Source organism: Carcharodon carcharias, chromosome 1 (assembly GCF_017639515.1).
Source record: "Carcharodon carcharias isolate sCarCar2 chromosome 1, sCarCar2.pri, whole genome shotgun sequence".
Taxonomy (NCBI): Eukaryota; Metazoa; Chordata; class Chondrichthyes; order Lamniformes; family Lamnidae; genus Carcharodon; species Carcharodon carcharias.
The window spans coordinates 46940611-46960586 of record NC_054467.1 but is presented as its reverse complement, the minus strand read 5'-3'; the positions used below and the strand labels follow the sequence as shown (position 1 = coordinate 46960586).

General features: G+C 44.1%; 1 protein-coding gene across 1 annotated transcript in view; it reads left to right on the top strand.

Moving 5' to 3' along the window:
* Positions 1-19133, top strand: part of rxfp1 (relaxin family peptide receptor 1) — a 162562-nt gene extending 143429 nt beyond the window's left edge. The window contains exon 18 of the mRNA XM_041177153.1: positions 18853-19133. Coding sequence (XP_041033087.1) covers positions 18853-19133 — 281 coding nt within the window. The remainder of the gene's footprint in view (positions 1-18852) is intronic.
* Positions 19134-19976: the final 843 nt, after the last annotated feature.

Sequence of the window (19976 nt, the reverse complement as noted above, 5' to 3'; positions counted from 1 at the left end):
TCGAAACGTTAACTGTCTTCCTCTCCGCAGATGCTGTCAGACCTGCTGAGTTTTCCAGCTATTTTTGTTTCTGTTTCAGATTTCCAGCATCCGCAGTATTTTGCTTTTATACTAACATTTGTTTGACAGTCTTCCCATTGAATCCAGAGTATGCGGTGGAAGCGTTGCTAATGGAATTTCTCTAGCACTGTTTTGTGTCACTGATGCACAGTCTAGGTCTCACTACAGTACAGGAGTTTGGTGATGACATCTGCTCTGTACACTAGGACTTTTATTAACTGTAAAGGTCTTTGTTGTCAAACTCGCATCATTCTCTGCTATAGTTTGTGGAACTGAGACTGTGTAGCTAATCCAGTGTTGGATCTCCACATCAATGGTGGCCCTTTGAGAGAAGTGGCTGCCAAGATGTGGGAAGCGCTCAACATATTCCAGAGTCTCTCCTTCAATATACATGGAAAGTGGAATATTTGGCTGACCAAGTGTAAGTTAATATGTGAGCTTTGTTTTGGCAACATTTAAGGACAGGCCAAGTTTCTTGTATGCAGAATTGAAGAGATCGAGAGTGGCTTGCAGATCTGATGCAGAGTGGGCTGCAGTCATCCGCAAACTGTAGATCATGTATTCTATGGTGATCAGTTTAGTTTTGGCACAGATGCGACTGAGGTTAAAGAGTTTTCCATCTAGGCAATATTTAATACTCACATCCAGAGGGCAGTTGATCTTTGATAAGTGAATAGCTACTGTCAGGATAGAATGTAAATAGTATGGGGGCTATTACAAAGCTTTGCTTGTCACCAGTCCAGATTGTGAAGGCTACTGTTTAAGATCTCCCATGGAGGACTGTTACAGTCATATCATCATGAAGAAATTGCAGGATTGTGATGAAGTTTCTTGGACATCCAAACCTTTGGATTACAATCCACAGAGCCTCATGATTTACTAAGTCAATGCTTTAGTCAGGTCGATGAATGTCGTGAAGCATCCCTAGTGTTGTTCTCAACATTTTTCTTGGATTTGTCTCTGGGAGGATTTCCTCAGCCACAGGAAGTAGGTGGTTCAGCAGAGCGTGTGTCAGGATTTTCCTTGCTATGGACAAGAGGGCCTTGGAAGTTTCACTGGAATGATTTATCTCCCATCTTGAAGATACTTATAATTGTTGCATTCCTGAAGTGGGGTGGTTGGTGGGGATAGGGGGGAATTCTTTTTCCTCCCAAATCCATAGGATGAATGCATGGAGCCTTCATGTAAGCAAATGCCCACCAGCTTTGAATACCTCAGCTGGAATACCACTGGGGCCACAGTCTTTGTTGTTTTCATCCATTTGTTAGCATATTGGAGCTCTCCCATTGATGATGGTTGACCCATGGATTCTACCCCAATATATTGGGTGATATCCTGGAGAAAGTCAGCTGCCACTGAGGATTCACAGTTGAAGAGTTGTTGAAAATTTTCCTTCCAATGTTGATGAATGGCATTGTCATCATTAAGACGAGAGACACCATCCTTTGAGTGAAGGGAATATTGTCCATTTGACCTTGATCTGGAGGTGGCCCTGCTAGCTTCAAAAAAGCTTCACACAAGTTACACAAACAGCGCTGTTAGGAAGGGAGTTCCAGGATTTTGACCCAGCGCCAGTGAAGGAACTGCACTATATTTCCAAATCAAGATGGTGAGCAACTTGGAGGGGAACCACCAGGTAGTAGTGTTCCCATGTATCTGTTGCCCTTGTCCTTCTAGATGGTAGTGGTCGTGGGTTTGGAAGGTGCTGTCTAAGGAGCCTTGGTGAGTTCCTGCAGCGCATCTTGTAGATGGTACGCACTGCTGCTATTGTGCATCAGTGATGGAGGGATTGAATGTTTGTGGATGTGGTGCCAATCAAGTGGGCTGCTTTGTCCTGGGCGGTATCAAGCTCCTTGAGTGTTGTGGGAACTGCACTTATCCAGGCAAGTGGGGAGTATTCCATCACACTCCTGACTTGTGCCTTGTGGATGGTGGATAGGCTTTAGAAGTCAGGAGGTGAGTTACTCATCACAGAATTCCTAGCCTCTGACCTGCTCTTGTAGGCACCGTATTTGTATGGCTAGTCCAGTTCAGTTTCTGGTCAATGGTAACCCCCAGGATGTTGATAGTGTGGGATTCAGTGATGATAATGCCATTGAATGTCAAGGGGTGATGGTTAGATTCTCTCTTGTTGGAGATGGTCATTGCCTGGCACTGTGTGACACAAATGTTACTTGTGTTTGGATGCCAGCCTTGAGCTGTTGGAAAGCTGCCTTCTTGACACGTGACCATGGGTTGTTCTGCCAGGCAATAAAAGCTATTTCAACATTGTTTTCATCAAACTAGTCCTGATGACGATGATGCTCAAACCCAATGCTCTGGACGCAGGAGTCTAGTACAATTGACTTTACTTGATCCCGTTATTCTGGAATTAACTTGGAGGTGTGCAGAGTGTAACATGAAGTTATGATGCCTCACGGGTACCTTCAGTTCAAACCTGTGTGATATTTGCATCAGTTTTGTTTCTGCCAGTTTCTTGCAATCTCTCACTGCCCAAATGTGACCTCTGAAGGTCAGGAAACTTATGTTTGCTTTTGAACAACTGTTTATCATTCTCTGAACACAAGGATAGGTGGATAAATGAGTGACAGTCTGCAACCTTTTCCAAGTAGAAATGCATAAGCAACCGGAGTAATACTTCTCATTGTGTTCACTCATCACTGAATTAAATTGTCCTCCCCGAAACAACCCTGCCAACACACCCCAAAATAGAATTAGCTTTGTGGGAAATTACTCGCATGAATATGGATTATTCAGTATCATATGCCAGTGGATACCCACTGTGCCCTAAACACTATCAAGCAAATGTGTTTATTCTGATATGTGCCTGAAGTAAATAAATCCATACTGTTTATATTGGATTTTTTTTTTAGTGTCTCAGTTTCAAATTCATTGTAAACATTGATTTTTCAAATGTAACCTATAGGACAAACTGAACCCACATGAACATTAATACTGTGTGAATAGAGCGGGCAACCACATCATCTGATCCTGAACAGAACACAATGCTGAATATTCTCACAAAAACAGCAAACGTTACATTTAGTAGACTTTTTCCTGCATTTGTTTAATCTGTGCCCTTCAGCCACTGGAAGCCATTTCTCTCTTTCCGAGCCTTTCATAAATTTAAACCTCTATCAAATCTCATCTTATCCTTCCCTGTTCCAGGGAGAACAAACCTAGCTGCAGTATATCGGCACAACTGTAATCTCCTGTCCCTGGAACCATTCTACTAAATCTCTTCTTTTCCCTCTTCAAAGCCTTCATGTACTTCCTACAGTCCAGTACCCAAAATTTGACGCAATATTACAGCTGGGGCTGAATTAGTCTTTTATATAGGTTTAGCATAACTTCCTAACATTTGTGCTCCATGCCTCTATTTATAAAACACAAGATCTCACATACTTTATGAAGACAAAATCCTATAATAGGAATAAAATTGGATGTATCATCTACCCAGCAGATTCAAATACAACAAAGGCTTGTCCAGCCCAGTCAAAAAGCAGGACATGTCCAGCCCAGCCAATTACCACCCCATCAGTCCATTCTTGATCATCAGCAAAGTGTTGGAAGGGGCCATTGACAGTGCTATCAAGCGGCACTTACTCAGCAATAACCTGCTCAGTTTGAGTTCTGCCAGAGCTCCTCAGCTCCTGACCTGGAAATCCTGGAAATCCCCCCGCTAATAGCACTGTGGGTATACCTATACCACATGGACTGCAGCGGTTCAAGAAGGCAGCTCACCACCACCTTCTCTAGGGCAATTAGGATGGGCAATAACTGCTGGCCCAGCCAGCGAAACCTACATTCCTTGAATGAATAAACAAAAACATGGAAAAAAGAGCTGAACTCAAGTGGTGAGGTGAAAGTGGCTGTGCTTGACATCAAGGCAACATTTGACTGGGTGTGACATCAAGGAACCCTAGCAAAACTGAAATCAATCGGGGTCAGGGAAAACCTCTCCACTGGTTGGAGTCATACATAGTACAAAGGAAGATGATTGTGGTTGTTGGTCAATCATCTCAGTCCCAGGACATCGCTGCCAGAGTTCCTGAGAAGTTCCTCAGGGTACTGTCCTAGGCCCAACCATCCTCAGCTGCTTCATCAATGACTCCCTTCCTTCATAAGGTCAGAAATGGGGATGTTCAATTCAGCACCATTCATCACATCTTAGTGCGGTCTGTGTCCATACGCAGCAAGGCTGGACAACATTCAGGCTTGAGCTAACAAGTGGCAAGTAACATTCATGCCACACAAGTGCCAGGAAATAACCACCTCCAACAAGAGAGAATCTAACCATCTCCCTTTGACATTCAATGACATTATTATTGTTGAATCCCTGACTATCAACATCCTGGGGTTTGCCATTGACCAGAAACTAAACTGGACCAGTCATATAAATGCTATGGCTACAAGGGCAGGTCAGAGGCTGAAATTCTGCAACATGTAACTCACTGCCTCATTTCCCAAAGGCTTTCCACCATCACAAGGCACAATGAAATACTCTCCTCTTAGATAAGAGCAGCTCCAACAACACACAAGAAGCTCACATGATCCAGGACAAAGCAGCCTGCTTGATTGGCACCCCATCCACCACCTTAAACTTTCACTCTTTCTACCCCTGGCACATAGTGGCAGCAGTGTCTACCATTTACAAGATGCACTGTAGCAACTTACCAAGGCTTCTTTGACAGCACCTTTGAAATCCACAACCTCTACCACCAGAGATTCATAGGAACAACCATCACTTGCAAGTTCCACTCCAAGCCATACACCATCCTAACTTGGAACTATATTGCAGTCCCTTCACTGTCACTGGGTCAAAATCCTGGAACTCCCTTCCTAACAGCACTGTGGGTGTACCTACAACACATAGACTGCATCATTTCAAGAAGGCAGCTCACCACCACCTTCTCAAGGGCAATTTGGGGTGGGCAATCAATGCTGGCCTATCAGCGACACCCACATCCCATGAAAGAATACCTTTTTAAAAAGCTTGCCAAGTCCTCCTCATTAACATCTGAGGAGTTGTCCTACAGATGAGTCAAGCAATAGCCTGACATGATCATATTCACAGAGTCATACCTTTTAGCCAATGTTCCAGACTTTTCCATCACAACAACAAAAACTTGTATTTATATAGTGTCTTTACCATAATAAAAGATGCAGGGGCAATATAAAACAAAATGACACAGATCCACATAAGGCGATATTAGGTCAGATGATCAAAAGGGTCAAAGAGGTATGTTTTATGGAACATCTTAAGGAGGAAAGAGAGGCAGAGGAAACAAGAGAGAACTTAACCATCTCCCTTAATATTCAATGGCATTACCTTCGCTGAAACCCCCACCATCAACACCTTGGCATTTACCATTGAACACAAACTTAACTGGATCAGCCATATAAATACTGTGGCTACAAGGGCAGGTCAGAGGCTGGGAATTCTGAGGTGAGTAACTCACCTCTTGACCCCCCAAAGCCTGGTTACCATCTACAAGGCACAAGTAAGGAGCATGATGGAGTGATCTCTACTTGCCAGAATGAGTGCAGTGCCAACAACACTCAAGAAACTCAACACCATCCAGGAAAAGGCAGCTTGCTTGATATTCTCTCCATCCATCACCTTAAACTTTCACTCCTCATCGCTGATGCACAGTGGCTACAGTGTGTACCATATGCAAGATGCACTGCAGTAACTTACCAAGCCTCTTTCAACAGCATCTTCCAAACCTGAAACCTCTACCACCTAGAAAAACAAGGGCAGTGGATGCATGGGAACATCACCACCTGTAAGTTCCCCTCCAAGCCATACACCACCCTGACTTGGAAATCAAGAAAAAAAAGAGATGGAGAGATATTGGAAATGAATTCCATAGGTGAGGCCTGGGCAGCAGAAGGCCTGGCCACCAATGGAGAGTGACTAAAATCAGAAATGCTCAAAAGGCCATAATCGGCAGAGTGCAGAAATCTAAGGGGGCAGTATGGCTGAAGGAGATTACAGAGATAGAATTGGCAAGGCCATGAAGGGATTTTAAAAATAAGACATTACTTGACCAGGAGCCAGGATAAATCAGCAAGCACAGGGGAGATGGGTGAGCAGGACTTAGTGTGTGCTAGGACACAGGCAGTAGAGTTTTGAATGTCCTCAAATTTGCAAAGGATAGAAAATGGAAGATCTGCCAGGAGTACACTGGAATAATCAAATCTAGAGGTACGAAAAGTATATATGACAGTTTCAGCAGCAGATAAGCTGATGTAAGGTTGAAGTTGGGCGTTATCATGCAAGGTGGAAATAGCCAGTCATTGTTGGTGCAGATGTCAGGTGGGAAGCTCATCTTGGGGTCAGATATAACACCACAGTTGTGAATGTTCAACCTTAGATAGTTGTCCAGGAGAGGGATGCACTCAATGGTGAGATAATGGAGCTTGCACTCAGGACTGAAGACAATCACTATCCTTGGTTATGCCTTGTGCCAGCACCAGGATAGGTCCACCAGAGGTGGCAACATAATGGCATACGGGAGGGAGGGAGTGGCCTTGTGGTCCTCAATATTGACTCCAGACCCATTAAGTTTCATGGCATCAGGTCAAACATGGACGAAGAAACATCCTGCTTATTACCACTTAACCCCCTCCATCAGTTGCTCCTCCATATTGAACACCACTTGGAAGAAGCACCAAGGATAGCAAAGGCACAGAATGTACTCTGGGTGGGGCACTTCAAAGTCCATCACCAAGATTGCCTCGGTAACACCACTACTGACTAAAGTAGCAAAGTGCTGAAAGACTTAACTGCCAGACTGAGCTAGCAACAGATGGTGAGAGAACCAATACAAGGAGCCAAACTACATGACTCCATTCTCATCAAACCACCTGTCTCAGATGCATCTGTGCATTACAGTATAAGTAAGAGTGACCACCTTCAGTGTCTGTGGAGAAGAAGTCACATCTTCCCACTGAGCCCACACTCCATCGCGTCTTGTGGGACTACCATTCTGTGAGAAATGGTATAGGTTATGAACAGATCTAACAGCTCAAAACTGGGCATCCTTGAGGAGCTGTGGGCTATCAGCAGCAACATTTGTTTTCCACCACAATCTGTAACCTCAAGGGCAAGCATATCTCTCACTCTACCATCACCATCAAGCCATGGAGGGGGCCAACCCTGATTAAATGAGTATAGGAAAGTATGCCAGAGACAGCTTCACAAATTGAGGAGACAACCTGGTGAAGCTCCAGCACATAACTACATGCATGCTAAACAATGGAGGCAATATGCTATAGAAAGAGCTAAGTGATCCCACAGCCAACACATCAGATTAAAGCGTTGCAGTTGTGCCCTATCCACTCGTGACCTGGAGCAAAACAACTTCTGGAGGTCCAGTGAACATCCCCCATCCTAAATGATGGCAGACCCCAACATACGAAGACAAAAGGCAAGATTGAAGCATTTGCAACCATCTTCAGCCAGAAGTGCCCAGTGGATGATTGATCTCTGCCTCTTTCTGAGGCCCACAGATACCATCACAGTTGCCAGTCTTAATGCAATTCAATTCATTGCACATGATATTATGAAACAGCCGATTGCGTTAAACAGAGCAAAAGCTTTGGGCTCTAGCAACAACCCAACTGTAAACAACTACTGAAGGACATCCCCATCCTCAATGATGGCACAGAGCCCAGCAAATCAGTGCAAAAGAAAAAGCTGATGCATTTGCACCAATCTTCAATCAGAAGTGCCAATTTGAAGATCCATATTGGCCTTCTCCTGGGTTCCCCAGCAACACGGAAACCAGGCTTCAGCCAATTCCATCACTTGACATATCAGGAAGGCACTGGATACAGTAAAGTCTATATGCCACGGCAACATCCTGGTTGTAGAACTGAAGACATTTTCCAGAAATAGCCGCGCCCCAAGCCAAGCTGTTCCAGTACAGCTGCAACACTAGCATCTACCACACATTGGTAGAAAATTGTCCAGGTATATGCTGTCCACAAAATGCAGGACCAATCCAATCCCATCAAAAAACACCCCATCAGTCTACTCTCAATCATCAACAAAGTGTCGTCAACAGTGCTATTAAGCGACACATAGTTAATTGCTTATTGAAGCAATAAGCTGCTCAACAATTGCACTGTTGTGTTCCACCAGATCCACTTGGCTCCAGACTTCATTATAGCCTTTGTCCAAGCAGAAAGAGATGAGATGGAAGCAACATCAAGGCAGCATATGACCAAATATGGCATCAAGGAGCCCAAGCAAAATTGAAGCAAATGGGAATCAAGGGAAAACTTTCCACTGATTGAGATCATACCTAACACAAAGGAAGATGGCTGTGGTTAGTGGAAACTAATCATTGGAACACTGGGACATCATTGCAGGGGTTCCTCAGGGCAGTGTCCTTGGCCTAACTCTCTGCAGCTGCTTCATTATAAGACCAGAAGTGGGAATTGCTCACTGATAAATTATAGTGTTCAGTTCCATTCACAATTCCTCACATAATAAAACTAACATCATTAGCAAGAGTTCAGCTTTTTTGTCCATGTTTGGACAAAGGCTGTAAGGAAGTCTGAAGCCAAGTGGATCTGGTGGAACGCAACCGTGCAATTGTTGAGCAGCTTATTGTACAATGATGATCATGAAATTAAACAGAAACCCATCTGATACACCAATATCCTTCAGGGAAGGAAATCTTCCATCCTTATCAGGTCTGAATTACATGTGACTCGAGATACACAGCAATGTGGTTAAGTCATAACTGGCCTCTGATATAACCTACCAAGCCATTCGGTTGTACCAAACCACTACAGAAAAGTTGAATGAAAATAAAACCGGACAGACACCTAGCCTCGGGCTAGGTGCTGGAAATGACAAAGGCACACTGTTGACCCTACTAAATCCCCATCACCAACATCTAGGGATTTGTGCCAAAATTAGGAGAGCTGTCCCATAGTCTACTGAGCAACAGCCTGACATAGTTATACTTACCAAATCATAACCTACAGCCAATGTCCTAGACTCTTGCATCACCATCCTTGGGTATGTCCTGTCCCACGGGCAGGACACACCCACTAGAAGTGGCCATATAGTCATATGCAGTTGGGAGGCAGTAGCCCTAGGAGTTCTCAACATTGACTCCAGACCTCATAACATCCTATGGCATTGGGTCAAACATGGGCAAGGAAACTTCCTGCAGATTACCACCTACTACTTTCCCTCAGCTGTTGAGTTTTTGGTGCTCCATATTGAAGACCATTTGGAAGATGCACAGAGGGTACCAAGAACACAGAATGTACTCTGGGTGGGGGATTTCAGCTGAGGATGGCTCAGAAGGACCACTCTTGACTGAGCTGGCTGAGTCCTGACATACATAGCTGCCAGACAGGGCCTGCGACTGATGATGAGGGAATGAACAAAAGGGAAAAACTTACTTTGCTTCATCATCACCAATCTACATGTCGCAGATACATCTGTCCATGTCAATAAAAGTAAGAATGAATGCCTTCAATGTTTATAGAAACAAAGTCCCCATCTTAACATTGAGGACATGAACCATTGTGTTGCATGGGACTACCACTGTGTTAAATGGGATAAATGGGATAGCTGTTCAAAACTGGGAACCCATGAGGCCATGTGAGATAACAGCACCAGTAGAATAGTATTCAACCACAATCTTGTATTCAACCACAACCACAACCTTTTGGCCCGGCAGATCCCTAATTCTGTCATTATTATCAAGTACGGGACCAATAAAAACAGAAAATGCTGGAAAACCTCAGTAGGAGTGGTGGCATCTGTGGAGAGAGAAACAGAGATAATGTTGCGAGTCCATATGACTCTTCAGAGCTAAAGAGGAGTAGAAATAAAGTGGATTTTATACTGCATAAGAGTGGGTGGAGCAGGTGGAGCAAGATAGAAGGTCAAGGATAGGTGACAACCAAGGGGAGAATCATAAAGATGTCATGGAAACAAGACAAAGTGAGTGTTAATGGTAGTGGTAAAGAGTAAAGAAGGTGCTGATGGTGGCATAAAGGTAAGATAGCAGAGGGTGTTAATTGCAAAACAAGGTTCAGCAGTCTGTGAAAGTAAAGCATAAAAACAAGTGACAGATGGCCCTGTGGCGACTGGGTGGGTGGTGGTGATGGTTGAGGAAAAGGATATAAAAAAATGAACAAATAAATAAAAGAATGAACAAAAATTTTAAAATAGATAAATAGAAATTGGATTTAATAGGGGTCAAGATGGACGAGAGAGTTCATGATCTGAAGTTGTTGAACCCAATGTTAAGTCTGGAAGACTGTAAAGTGCCTAATTGGAAGATGAGAAACTGTTCCTCCAGTTTGCGTTGAGCTTCACTGGAACATTGCATCAGGCCAAGGATGGACAGATGGGCATGAGAGCAGAATGGTGTGTTGAAATGGCAAGCGACAGGAAGGTCTGGGTCATGCTTGTGGAAGGTGTTTCACAAAGCGGTCACCCAGTCTGCATTTCGCCTCCCCAGTGTGAAAGAGACCGCATTGGGAGCAGTGAATACAGTAGACCAAATTCAAGGGGGTGCAAGTGAAGTGTTGCTTCACCTGAAAGGAGTGTTTGGGGCTTTGGAAAGTGAGGAGGGAGGATGTAAAGGGGCAGGTGTTGCATCTTCTATGATTGCATGGGAAGGTGCCGTGGGAAGGGGATGAGGAATTCAGGGTGATGCAGGGTTGGGCCATGGCGTCCCAGAGAGAACAGCCCCTATAGAATGCTGACAGGGGGATGACAGGAAGATGTTTGGTGGTGAGATCATGCTGGAGTTGGCAGAAATGGCGGCGGATGATCCTTTGAATGCGGAGGCTGGTGGGGTGAAAAGTGATGATAAGGGGGACCCTATCATGGTTCTGGGAGGGAGGAGATGGGGTGAGGGCAGAGGTGTGGGAGGTGCATCGGATACATTTGAGGGCCCTGTCAACCACAGTGCGGGAGAAACCACGGTTAAGAAAAAAGGAAGACATTTCATAAGCACCAATTTGGAAGGTAGCATCATCAGAACAGATGCAACAGAGGCAGAGGAACTGAGAGAATGGAAAGAATCCTTACAGGAAGCAAGGTGTGAGGAACTGTAATCGAGGTAGCTGTGGGAGTTGGTGGACTTGTAATGAATATTGGTGAACAGTCTATCACCAGAAATAGAGACAGAGAGGCCAAGGAAGGGAGGGGAAGTGTTGGAGATGGACCACATGAAGGTGAGAGAGGGGTGGAAATTAGAAGCAAAATCAATAAATTTTTCCAGGTCCAGACAAGAGCATGAAATGGCACCGATACAATCATCAATGTGCTGAAAGTAGAGTTGTGGGAGGGGACCTGAGAAGGATTGAAACAAGGAATGTTCCACATATCCCACAAAAAGACAGGCATAACTGAAGACTTGCGGTTACCCATAGCCACACCTTTCATTTGGAGGAAGTGAGACAAGTTAAAGGAGAAATTGTTCAATGAGAGAAGTTCAGCCAGGCAGAGGAGTGGATGGTGGTGGATGGGGATTGTTCAGGCCTCTGTTCAACGAAGAAGCGGAGAGCCCTCAGACCACCCTGGTGGGGGGTGAAGGTGTAGAGGGATTGGTCATCCATGGTGAAGAGGAGGCAGCACAAATGTAGGTGGGGAGAGACTAGACAAGGGGAGAGAAAATGGAATCAAGACGGGAGGAAATGAGTTCTGTGAGGCAGGAACAAACTGACATGATAGGCCTACTGGGACAGTCCTGTTTATGCATTTGGGAAGGAGGTAGAAGCAGGTTGTTTGGGATTTGGAGACTATGAAGTTGGAAACTGTGGAGGGAAGATCTCCAGAGGCGATGAGGTCAGTGACAGTCCTGGAAACAATGGCTTGATGTTTGGTGGTGGGGTCATGGTCCAGAGGAAATAGGAAGAAGTGTCTGAGAGTTAGCGCTCAGCTTCTGCAAGATAGAGGTCAGTACGCCAGACAACAACAGCACCACCCTTTTCAGCAGGTTTGATAACAGAGTCAGGGTTGGACCTGAGAGAACAGAGTGCAGCAAGTTCAGAAGTAGAGTTAGGGCCAGGAAACTGGAGATTGTTGATATGACGTAGGACATCAGAAGAATCACGAATGTAAGTGGGAAGAGACTGGACAAGGGGAGAGAGAACGGATTCAGGATAGGAAGAAATGAGTCCCATTGGGCAGGAACAGGCTGACATGATCGTTCTACTGGGGCAGTCCTATTTGTGGATTTTGAGGGGGTAGAAGCGGACTGTCCGGGGTTGGGAGACTATGAGGTTGGAAGCTGTGGCGGGAAGATCTCCAGAGGATATGAGGTCAATGACAGTCCTGGAAACAATGGCTTGATGTTCAATGGGGTCATGGTCCAGTGGGACTCTTCTAATCCCAGCCCTTGCCGTGTATTCACCATACCCTCTGACATTCACCTCTCTGATGCTGAATGTTCTGTACTCAGCAGAGGACTCAGTTTCATATCCTTACGCCCTCACCTCAATGAATTTCGGGCTCGGCACGATGCTGAGCTCTTCAGCTGCCTTCGTCTCCACGTTCACTTCTTTGGGCTGGAGTCCTGCCCCCGTTCAATGGATCCTTTCGCCTGCCTCCACTATTCTCCCTTTACCTGAACCCCTCTCTCTGGTCTCTTACCTACTCTTGATCTTTTCATTGAGAACTGTCAGCATGACATCGGCCATCTTAATTTCTCTGCTCCTCTCACCCACTCCAGCCGGTCTTCTTCTGAATTTGCTGCACTCCGTTCTCTCAGGTCCAACCCTGACTTGCTTATCAAACCTGCTGAAAAGGGAGGTGCTGTTGTTGTCTGGCGTACTGACCTCTACCTTGCAGAGGCTGAGCGCCAACTCTCAGACACTTTTTCCTACCTCCCCCTGAACTATGACCCCACCACCAAACATCAAGCCATTGTTTCCAGGAATGCAACTGAATTCATCTCTGGAGATCTTCCTTCCACAGCTTCAATTTTTATAGTCTCCCAACCCCACACAGCCCACTTCTACCTCCTTTCCAAGATCCAAAAACAGGACTGACCCAGTAGATCCATCATGTCAGCCTGTTCCTGCCCCACAGAACTCATTTCTTCCAATCTTGACTCCATTGTCACTCCCCTTGTCCAGTCTCTTCCCACCTATGTTTATAATTCCTCTGATGCCCTACATCATATCAACAATTTCCAGTTTCCTGGTCCTAACTGCCTCCTCTTCACTATGGACATCCAATCCCTCTACACCTCCATCCCCCACCAAGATGGTCTGAGGGCTGTCCGCTTCTTCCTTGAACAGAGTGCCGAACAATCCCCATCCACCACTACTCCCCTCCGTCTGGCTGAACCTGTTCACACTGAACAATTTCTCCTTTAACTTGTCTCACTTCCTCCAAATAAAAGGTGTGGCAGTGGGTAGCACAGCTATGCCTGTCCTTTTGTGGGATATATGGAACATTCCTTGTTCCAGTCCTACAGCGGCCCCCTTTCCACAACACTTCTTTCGGTACATCACTAACTTATCGGTACCGCTTCATGCTCTTGTCTCGACCTGGAAAAATTTAACAATTTTGCTTCCAATTTCCGCCCCTTCACATGGTCCATCTCTGACACTTCCCTTCCCTTCCCTGACCTCTTTGTTTCCATTTCTGGTGATGGACTGTCCACCAATAATCATTACAAGCCTACCAACTCCCACAGCTACCTCGACTACAACTCCTCACACCCTGCTTCCTGTAAGGATAGCATCCCATTCTCTCAGTTCCTTTGCCTCCATTGTTCTGATGATGCCACCTTCCTAAATGGTGCTTAGGACATGTCTCCCTTTTTCCTTAACCGAGGATTCGCCCCCCACTGTGGCTGACAGGGCCCTCCAACTGTGTCTGACCCATCTTCAGCACCTCTGCCCTCACCCCTTCCCCTCCATCCCTGAATCATGATGGGGTCCCCCTTGTCCACATTTTTTACCCCACCAGCTTCCTCATACAAAGGATCATCCTCCATTTCCGCCAACTCTAGCATGATGCCACCACCAAAAACATCTTCCCCTTACCCCCTCGTCAGAATTCTGTAGGGACTGTTCCCTCGTGACACACTGGTCCACTCTCTATCACCCCTACTCCTCACCCCTTCCCACGGCACCTTTCCATGCAATCGTAGAAGGTGCAACACCAGCCCCTTTACCTCCTCTCTCCTCACCATCCAAAGCCCTAAACACTCCTTTCAGGTGAAGCAGCACTTCACTTGCACCTCCTTCAATTTGGTCTACTGTATTCGCTGCACCTAATGCGGTCTTCTCTACATTGGGAAGACTAAACGCAGACTCGGTGACCGTTTTGCGGAACACCTTCGCTCAGCCTGTAAGCATGAGCCTAACCTCCCTGTCACTTGACATTTCAACACACCATCCTGCTCTCATGCCCATATGTTCATCCTTGGCCTGCTGCTATGTTCCAGTGAAATCCAACACAAACTGAAGGAACAGCACCTCATTTTCCGATTAGGTGCCTTACAGTCTTCCGGACTTAACATTGAACTCAGACCATGAACTCTCCGTTCCAGCTTGACCCCCTTTTTTAATCCAATTTTTATTATTTTTTATATATATCCTTTTTCCCCACCCCCTTCCTTCCCCCACAAGGTCATCTGTCACTTGTTTTTATGTTTTGCTTTCACAGAGCGCTGATCCTTGTTTTGCTGTTAACGCCTTCTACTATTTACCTTTATGCCATTATCAGCACCTTCTTTACTCTTTACCACTACCATTAACACTTCCTTTGCCTTGTGTCCATGACATCTTTGTCTATCTCTCCTTAGAAGGTCAGGGATAGGTGACAGCTACCTCGTTCCACCTGTTCCACCCCCTCTTAAACAGCGTAAAAATCCATCATATTTCTACTTCTCTTTAACTCTAAAGAAGGGTCATACAGACTCAAAACGTTAACTCTGTTTCTCTCTCCACAGATGCTGCCAGACCTGCTGAGTTTTTCCAGCATTTTCTGTTTTTCTTTCAGATTTCCAGCATTTGCAGTATTTTGCCCTTACATTAAAGTAGGGAACCAATCCTGGTTCAATGAGGAGTGTAGTAGAGTGTGCCAAAAGCACCAGCTGGCATACCTGAAAATAAGAAACCAGTCTGGTAAAGCTACAACACAGGACTACATACAGGTTAAACAGCAGAGGCAGCATGCAATAGACAGCACTAACTGATCCCACAGCAATTGAATCAGATCAAAGCTCTGCCTGTTGCCACACCTAGTTGTAAATAGTGGTGGACAATTAAACAACTAACCAGACAAGAAAACCACAAACATCCCCATCCTCAATGATGGTAGGGGTCAGCACGTCAGACAAGGTGAAACATTTGCAACATCTTCAGCTATTAGTGCTGAGTAAATGATCCACATCAACCCCCCCCGAGGTTCTCACCATCACAGACACCAGTCTTCAGCCAGATTGATCACTCCACGTGTTTCAAGAAGGCACTAGATACAGCAAGGGCTATGTGCCCTGACAACATCCAGCTGTAGTACTTTGCTCCTGAACTAACCATGCCCCTAACCAAGCTGTTTCAATACAGCTACAACACTGGCACCGCTCAAGAAAGTAGAGTATTATGAACCAAATTCAGCCAATCATCACTCAACAGCCTACTCCTAGTCAACAGCAAAGTGATAGAAGCTGTCATAGACTGCGCTATCAAGCGGCACTGACTCAACATTAACCCACTCACTCATGCTCAGCTTGGGTTCCACCAGGAGCACTCCATTCCAGACCTCATTACAGCCAGATACAAGCATGGACAAAAGCGTTGAATTCCAGACTTGAGGCAACATTTGACTAAGTGTGGCATCAAGAAGCCCTCACATAAATTGACGTCATTGGGAATCAGGGAAAAGTCTCCACTGGTTGAAGTCATGCCTCATACAAAGGATGATGGTTGGGTGTTGGAGGCCAATCATCTCAATCCCAGGACATCACCTCATTCAGCAAGACCTAGATAACATTTAGACTTGAGCTGAGAAGTGGCAAATAACCTTCACACCACACTAGTGACCATCTGCAACAAAACGGCATTATCATTGCCAAGTTCCTCATCATCAACAACCAGGGTATCCCTGATAACCAGAAAATTAACCAACACAGGAATTTAAATGCCGCAAAGACAGGCAGAAACTGGAAATCCTGCGGTGAGTAACTCACCTCCTAACTCTTTACTTGCCTGGATGGGTGCACCTCCAACAATACTCAATGATCTTGATACCATCCATGACAAAGCAGCCCACTCGATCAGCACCCCATCCACCACCTTAAACATTCATTCTCTCCAGCACCAACAAACAGTGGGAGCAGTGTGTACCATTTACAAGATACACTACAGCAATTCACTAAGGTTCCTTTGACAGCCCTTTCAAATCCATGATCTTATTCACCTAGATAAACAAGATCAGCAGGCGCATGGGAACACCACCACCTGCAAGTGCCCCTCCAAATCACACATCATCCTGACTTGGAAATATATTGCCATTCCTTCATCATTGTTGGGTTAAAATCTTGGAACTGCCTTCCCAATAGCACCGTGGGTGTACCTACACCATAAAAACTGCAGTGGTTCAAGAAGGCAGCTCAAAAAGGGTGGATAATAAATGCTGGCCTTGTCCATCCCTGGAATGAACTTTTAAAAAGCTGCTTTGTTGACCTGTCCTACTTGCAAAGATTTGTGCACAAGTACCCATTTTAGAATTGTACCATAGAGGGGGAATAATATGCATTTTAAATGGATTATTTGCCAAAAGATATTAGATTCACATTTTCCGCATGTATGCTTTCAGTGTAAGTTAATTAGTTTCCAACGATCTCCTGCAAATAAATATAAAAGCAAAAACAAAAAACTGCGGATGCTGGAAATCCAAAACAAAAACAGAATTACCTGGAAAAACTCAGCAGGTCTGGCAGCATCAGCGGAGAAGAAAAGAGTTGATGTTTTGAGTCCTCATGACCCTTCAAAAGGTTTCGGCAACATGTCTCTCTTTTCAGTTCTGTTGAAGGGTCATGAGGACTCGAAACGTCAACTCTTTTCTTCTCCGCCGATGCTGCCAGACCTGCTGAGTTTTTCCAGGTAATTCTGTTTTTGTCCTGCAAATAAATGCTTTGTGCTGGTTATCAATTTGCAAAGTAGCACTCACTGCAACATTGAAAAGGCAACTTATTCACTAAGAAGTTAGTAAAAACAGGACTAATGTGAATTTATTACTTTTTGAATTATCTGGGAGCTTGGGTAGCCCAGTTCCCTGTTGCTTTCACCATGCAATGGCTCAACCAATCGGAGTTGATTTGCCAACCAATCAGCAATCTCTTCTCCTACAGTATAAATTGTCATAATGGTTTGAAATTTGGCATTCTTGCATTTGTCCTGTTGAGAGTAAGACAAAAGGTTTCAGCAACATGTCTCTCTTTTCAGCAATATTCAAAATATTATTTGATCTTGTTAAAAGGCATACTTGTAACAGTAACAAGAATAAAAGCCAATTGTACTTATCTTTCAATTAGCTAATAACTTGCTGTACATGTGATGGAAGTAAGAGGTTCACAGAATCTCAGAATCTTTACAGTGCAGAAGGAAGCCATTCGGCACATCAAGTCTGCACTAGCTTCCTGAAAGAGCATTCTACCTAGTCCCACTCCCCTGCCTTATCCCTGTAACCTTGCACATTCGTTTTTTTTTCAGATAGCCAATCATTTCCCTTTTGAATACCTCGATCAAACCTGCCTCCACCACCCTTTCAGGAAGATTGTTCCAGACTCCAACCACCCCCTGGGTGAAAAATTTTTTCCTCACATTACTTTTACTCCTTTTGCCAATTATTTTGAATCTATGCCCTCTGGTTCTTGATGTTCCCTTGAGTGGGAACAGTTTCTTACTATTTACCCTGTCCATACCCCTCAGGATCTTGAATACCTCTATCAAGTCTCATCTCAGCCTTCTTTTCTCCAAGGAAAACAGTCCCAACCTCTCCAATCTATCCTCAGAGCAACAGTCCTTCATCCCTGGAATCAGTCTTGTGAATCTCCCCTGTACTCTCTCCAATGCCTTCACATCCTTCCTCAAGTATGATGCCCAGAAATGGATGGAGTACTCCAGATGAGGCATAACTTGTATTTTATAAAAGTTCAACATGACTTCCTTACTCTTGTACTCAATGCCCCTATTCATAAAGCCTAAGATATATATGCTTTATTAACTACTCTCTCAATATGCCTTGTCATCTTCAATGACTTATGTACATATACACCAAGGTCCATATGTTCTTGCACCCTTTATTTTATACTGTTTCTGCATATTCTTCCTGCCAAAATGAATCACTTCACACTTCTCTGCATTGAACTTCATCTGCTACTTGTCTGCCCAATCTACCTACATGGCAATGTCCTTTTGAAGTTCAAGACTATCCTCATCACAGTTGACAATGTTTCCAATCTTCGTATCATCTGCAAATTTTGAAATCATGCCCTGAACACCACAGTCTAGGTCATTAATGTATATCAGGAAGAGCAAGGGCCCTAACACTGACCCCTGGGGACCTCCACTACAAACTTTCCTCCAATGTGAAAAAACATCCATTAAATACTACTCTTTGTTTCCTGTCCTGGGTTCCAGGTAGTTACATGAAATGAAGATGAAGACCTGGATTTATGCTATCAGACCCAAAATATTGCATTCAGTGGGCCTAGCATAATTGAATTGATCATATTTTTATAGGTTTTCATATGGATTCTCATTTTTGCATTTTCCAATCAGGTACCATAAGTTCATGGGTGGTCGTATTCATATTGCCTATTAATAGTGCATTAAACCCTATACTCTACACTCTAACAACGCGACCTTTTAAGGAAATGATACTACAGTATTGGTACAACTATAAAAATAGAGGATTCATCAATAAACAAAGCCAGAAAAACTATGCTCCATCATTCATCCTCTTGGAAATGTGGCCATTGCAAGAGACCATACCAACAGTAGGAAAAAGTGAACTTTTACAACATCCTTCAGAAGTTTCACTGACTCGTGAATCACCTTGAAGCTGAACTCTTACATAGAAATTGCTCTGAGAGAATTTTGTATCAAAAATTTATCACAAGGTGGGTACATTCATATCACAAAGTGATCACATTTAGCTGAAGACTTGGAGCGGAAAGCATTGCCAATTGAAGCAAAAATAAAGTTTCATCTTATTTATTTATTCTGAAGCAAGCTTAAATTTTTATTATATTTTGCCTTCTGGCATTTTTTGAGACATATCTTTATCATGCATTTGGTGTATCTTCCATACTAGATGTAAAAATAAACACAGCTCTTTTGATGTCCTGTCATAGATCTTGCTACCAAATTTTACCTCAGAACAACTAACAAATAACTTGAACCATGTTTTAATGAATTGTTCCTGTGGCTTTGCACAGTGCAATAATGCATATGTATAGGTAATTTACTATTTAAATAAACTCTCCATTTGTATGAAGTACAGATTTATATTTAATGTGTCTTATTGTAGGTTCATAGCAGAAGAGGACATAGTGACACTACAGAGGCTTCACTGTGGTTTTTCACTGGTCGGTTTGAATCATTACTCTACATATTCCTTTTGTGGCTATTGCTCAATTAGTATAATCCATATTTGTATATATGAAGCTGATATTATTTCGAAAGTCAGTTATCATCCTCAGTGTTGCAGCAAGTGGACAATATTGGGATAACCTACACAATCACAGAACAGCCTCCAAAAGACAGACTGCGGCAGTGCCTGCTAGGAATCACTGTGTTTTACCACTACCCCACTTGGTTTAAAGTTAATAATGTGATCTTAAAATCATAGCAATATTACTCACCTTCAAAGTTTACATCTCTTAATCAAGCACATCATTGTA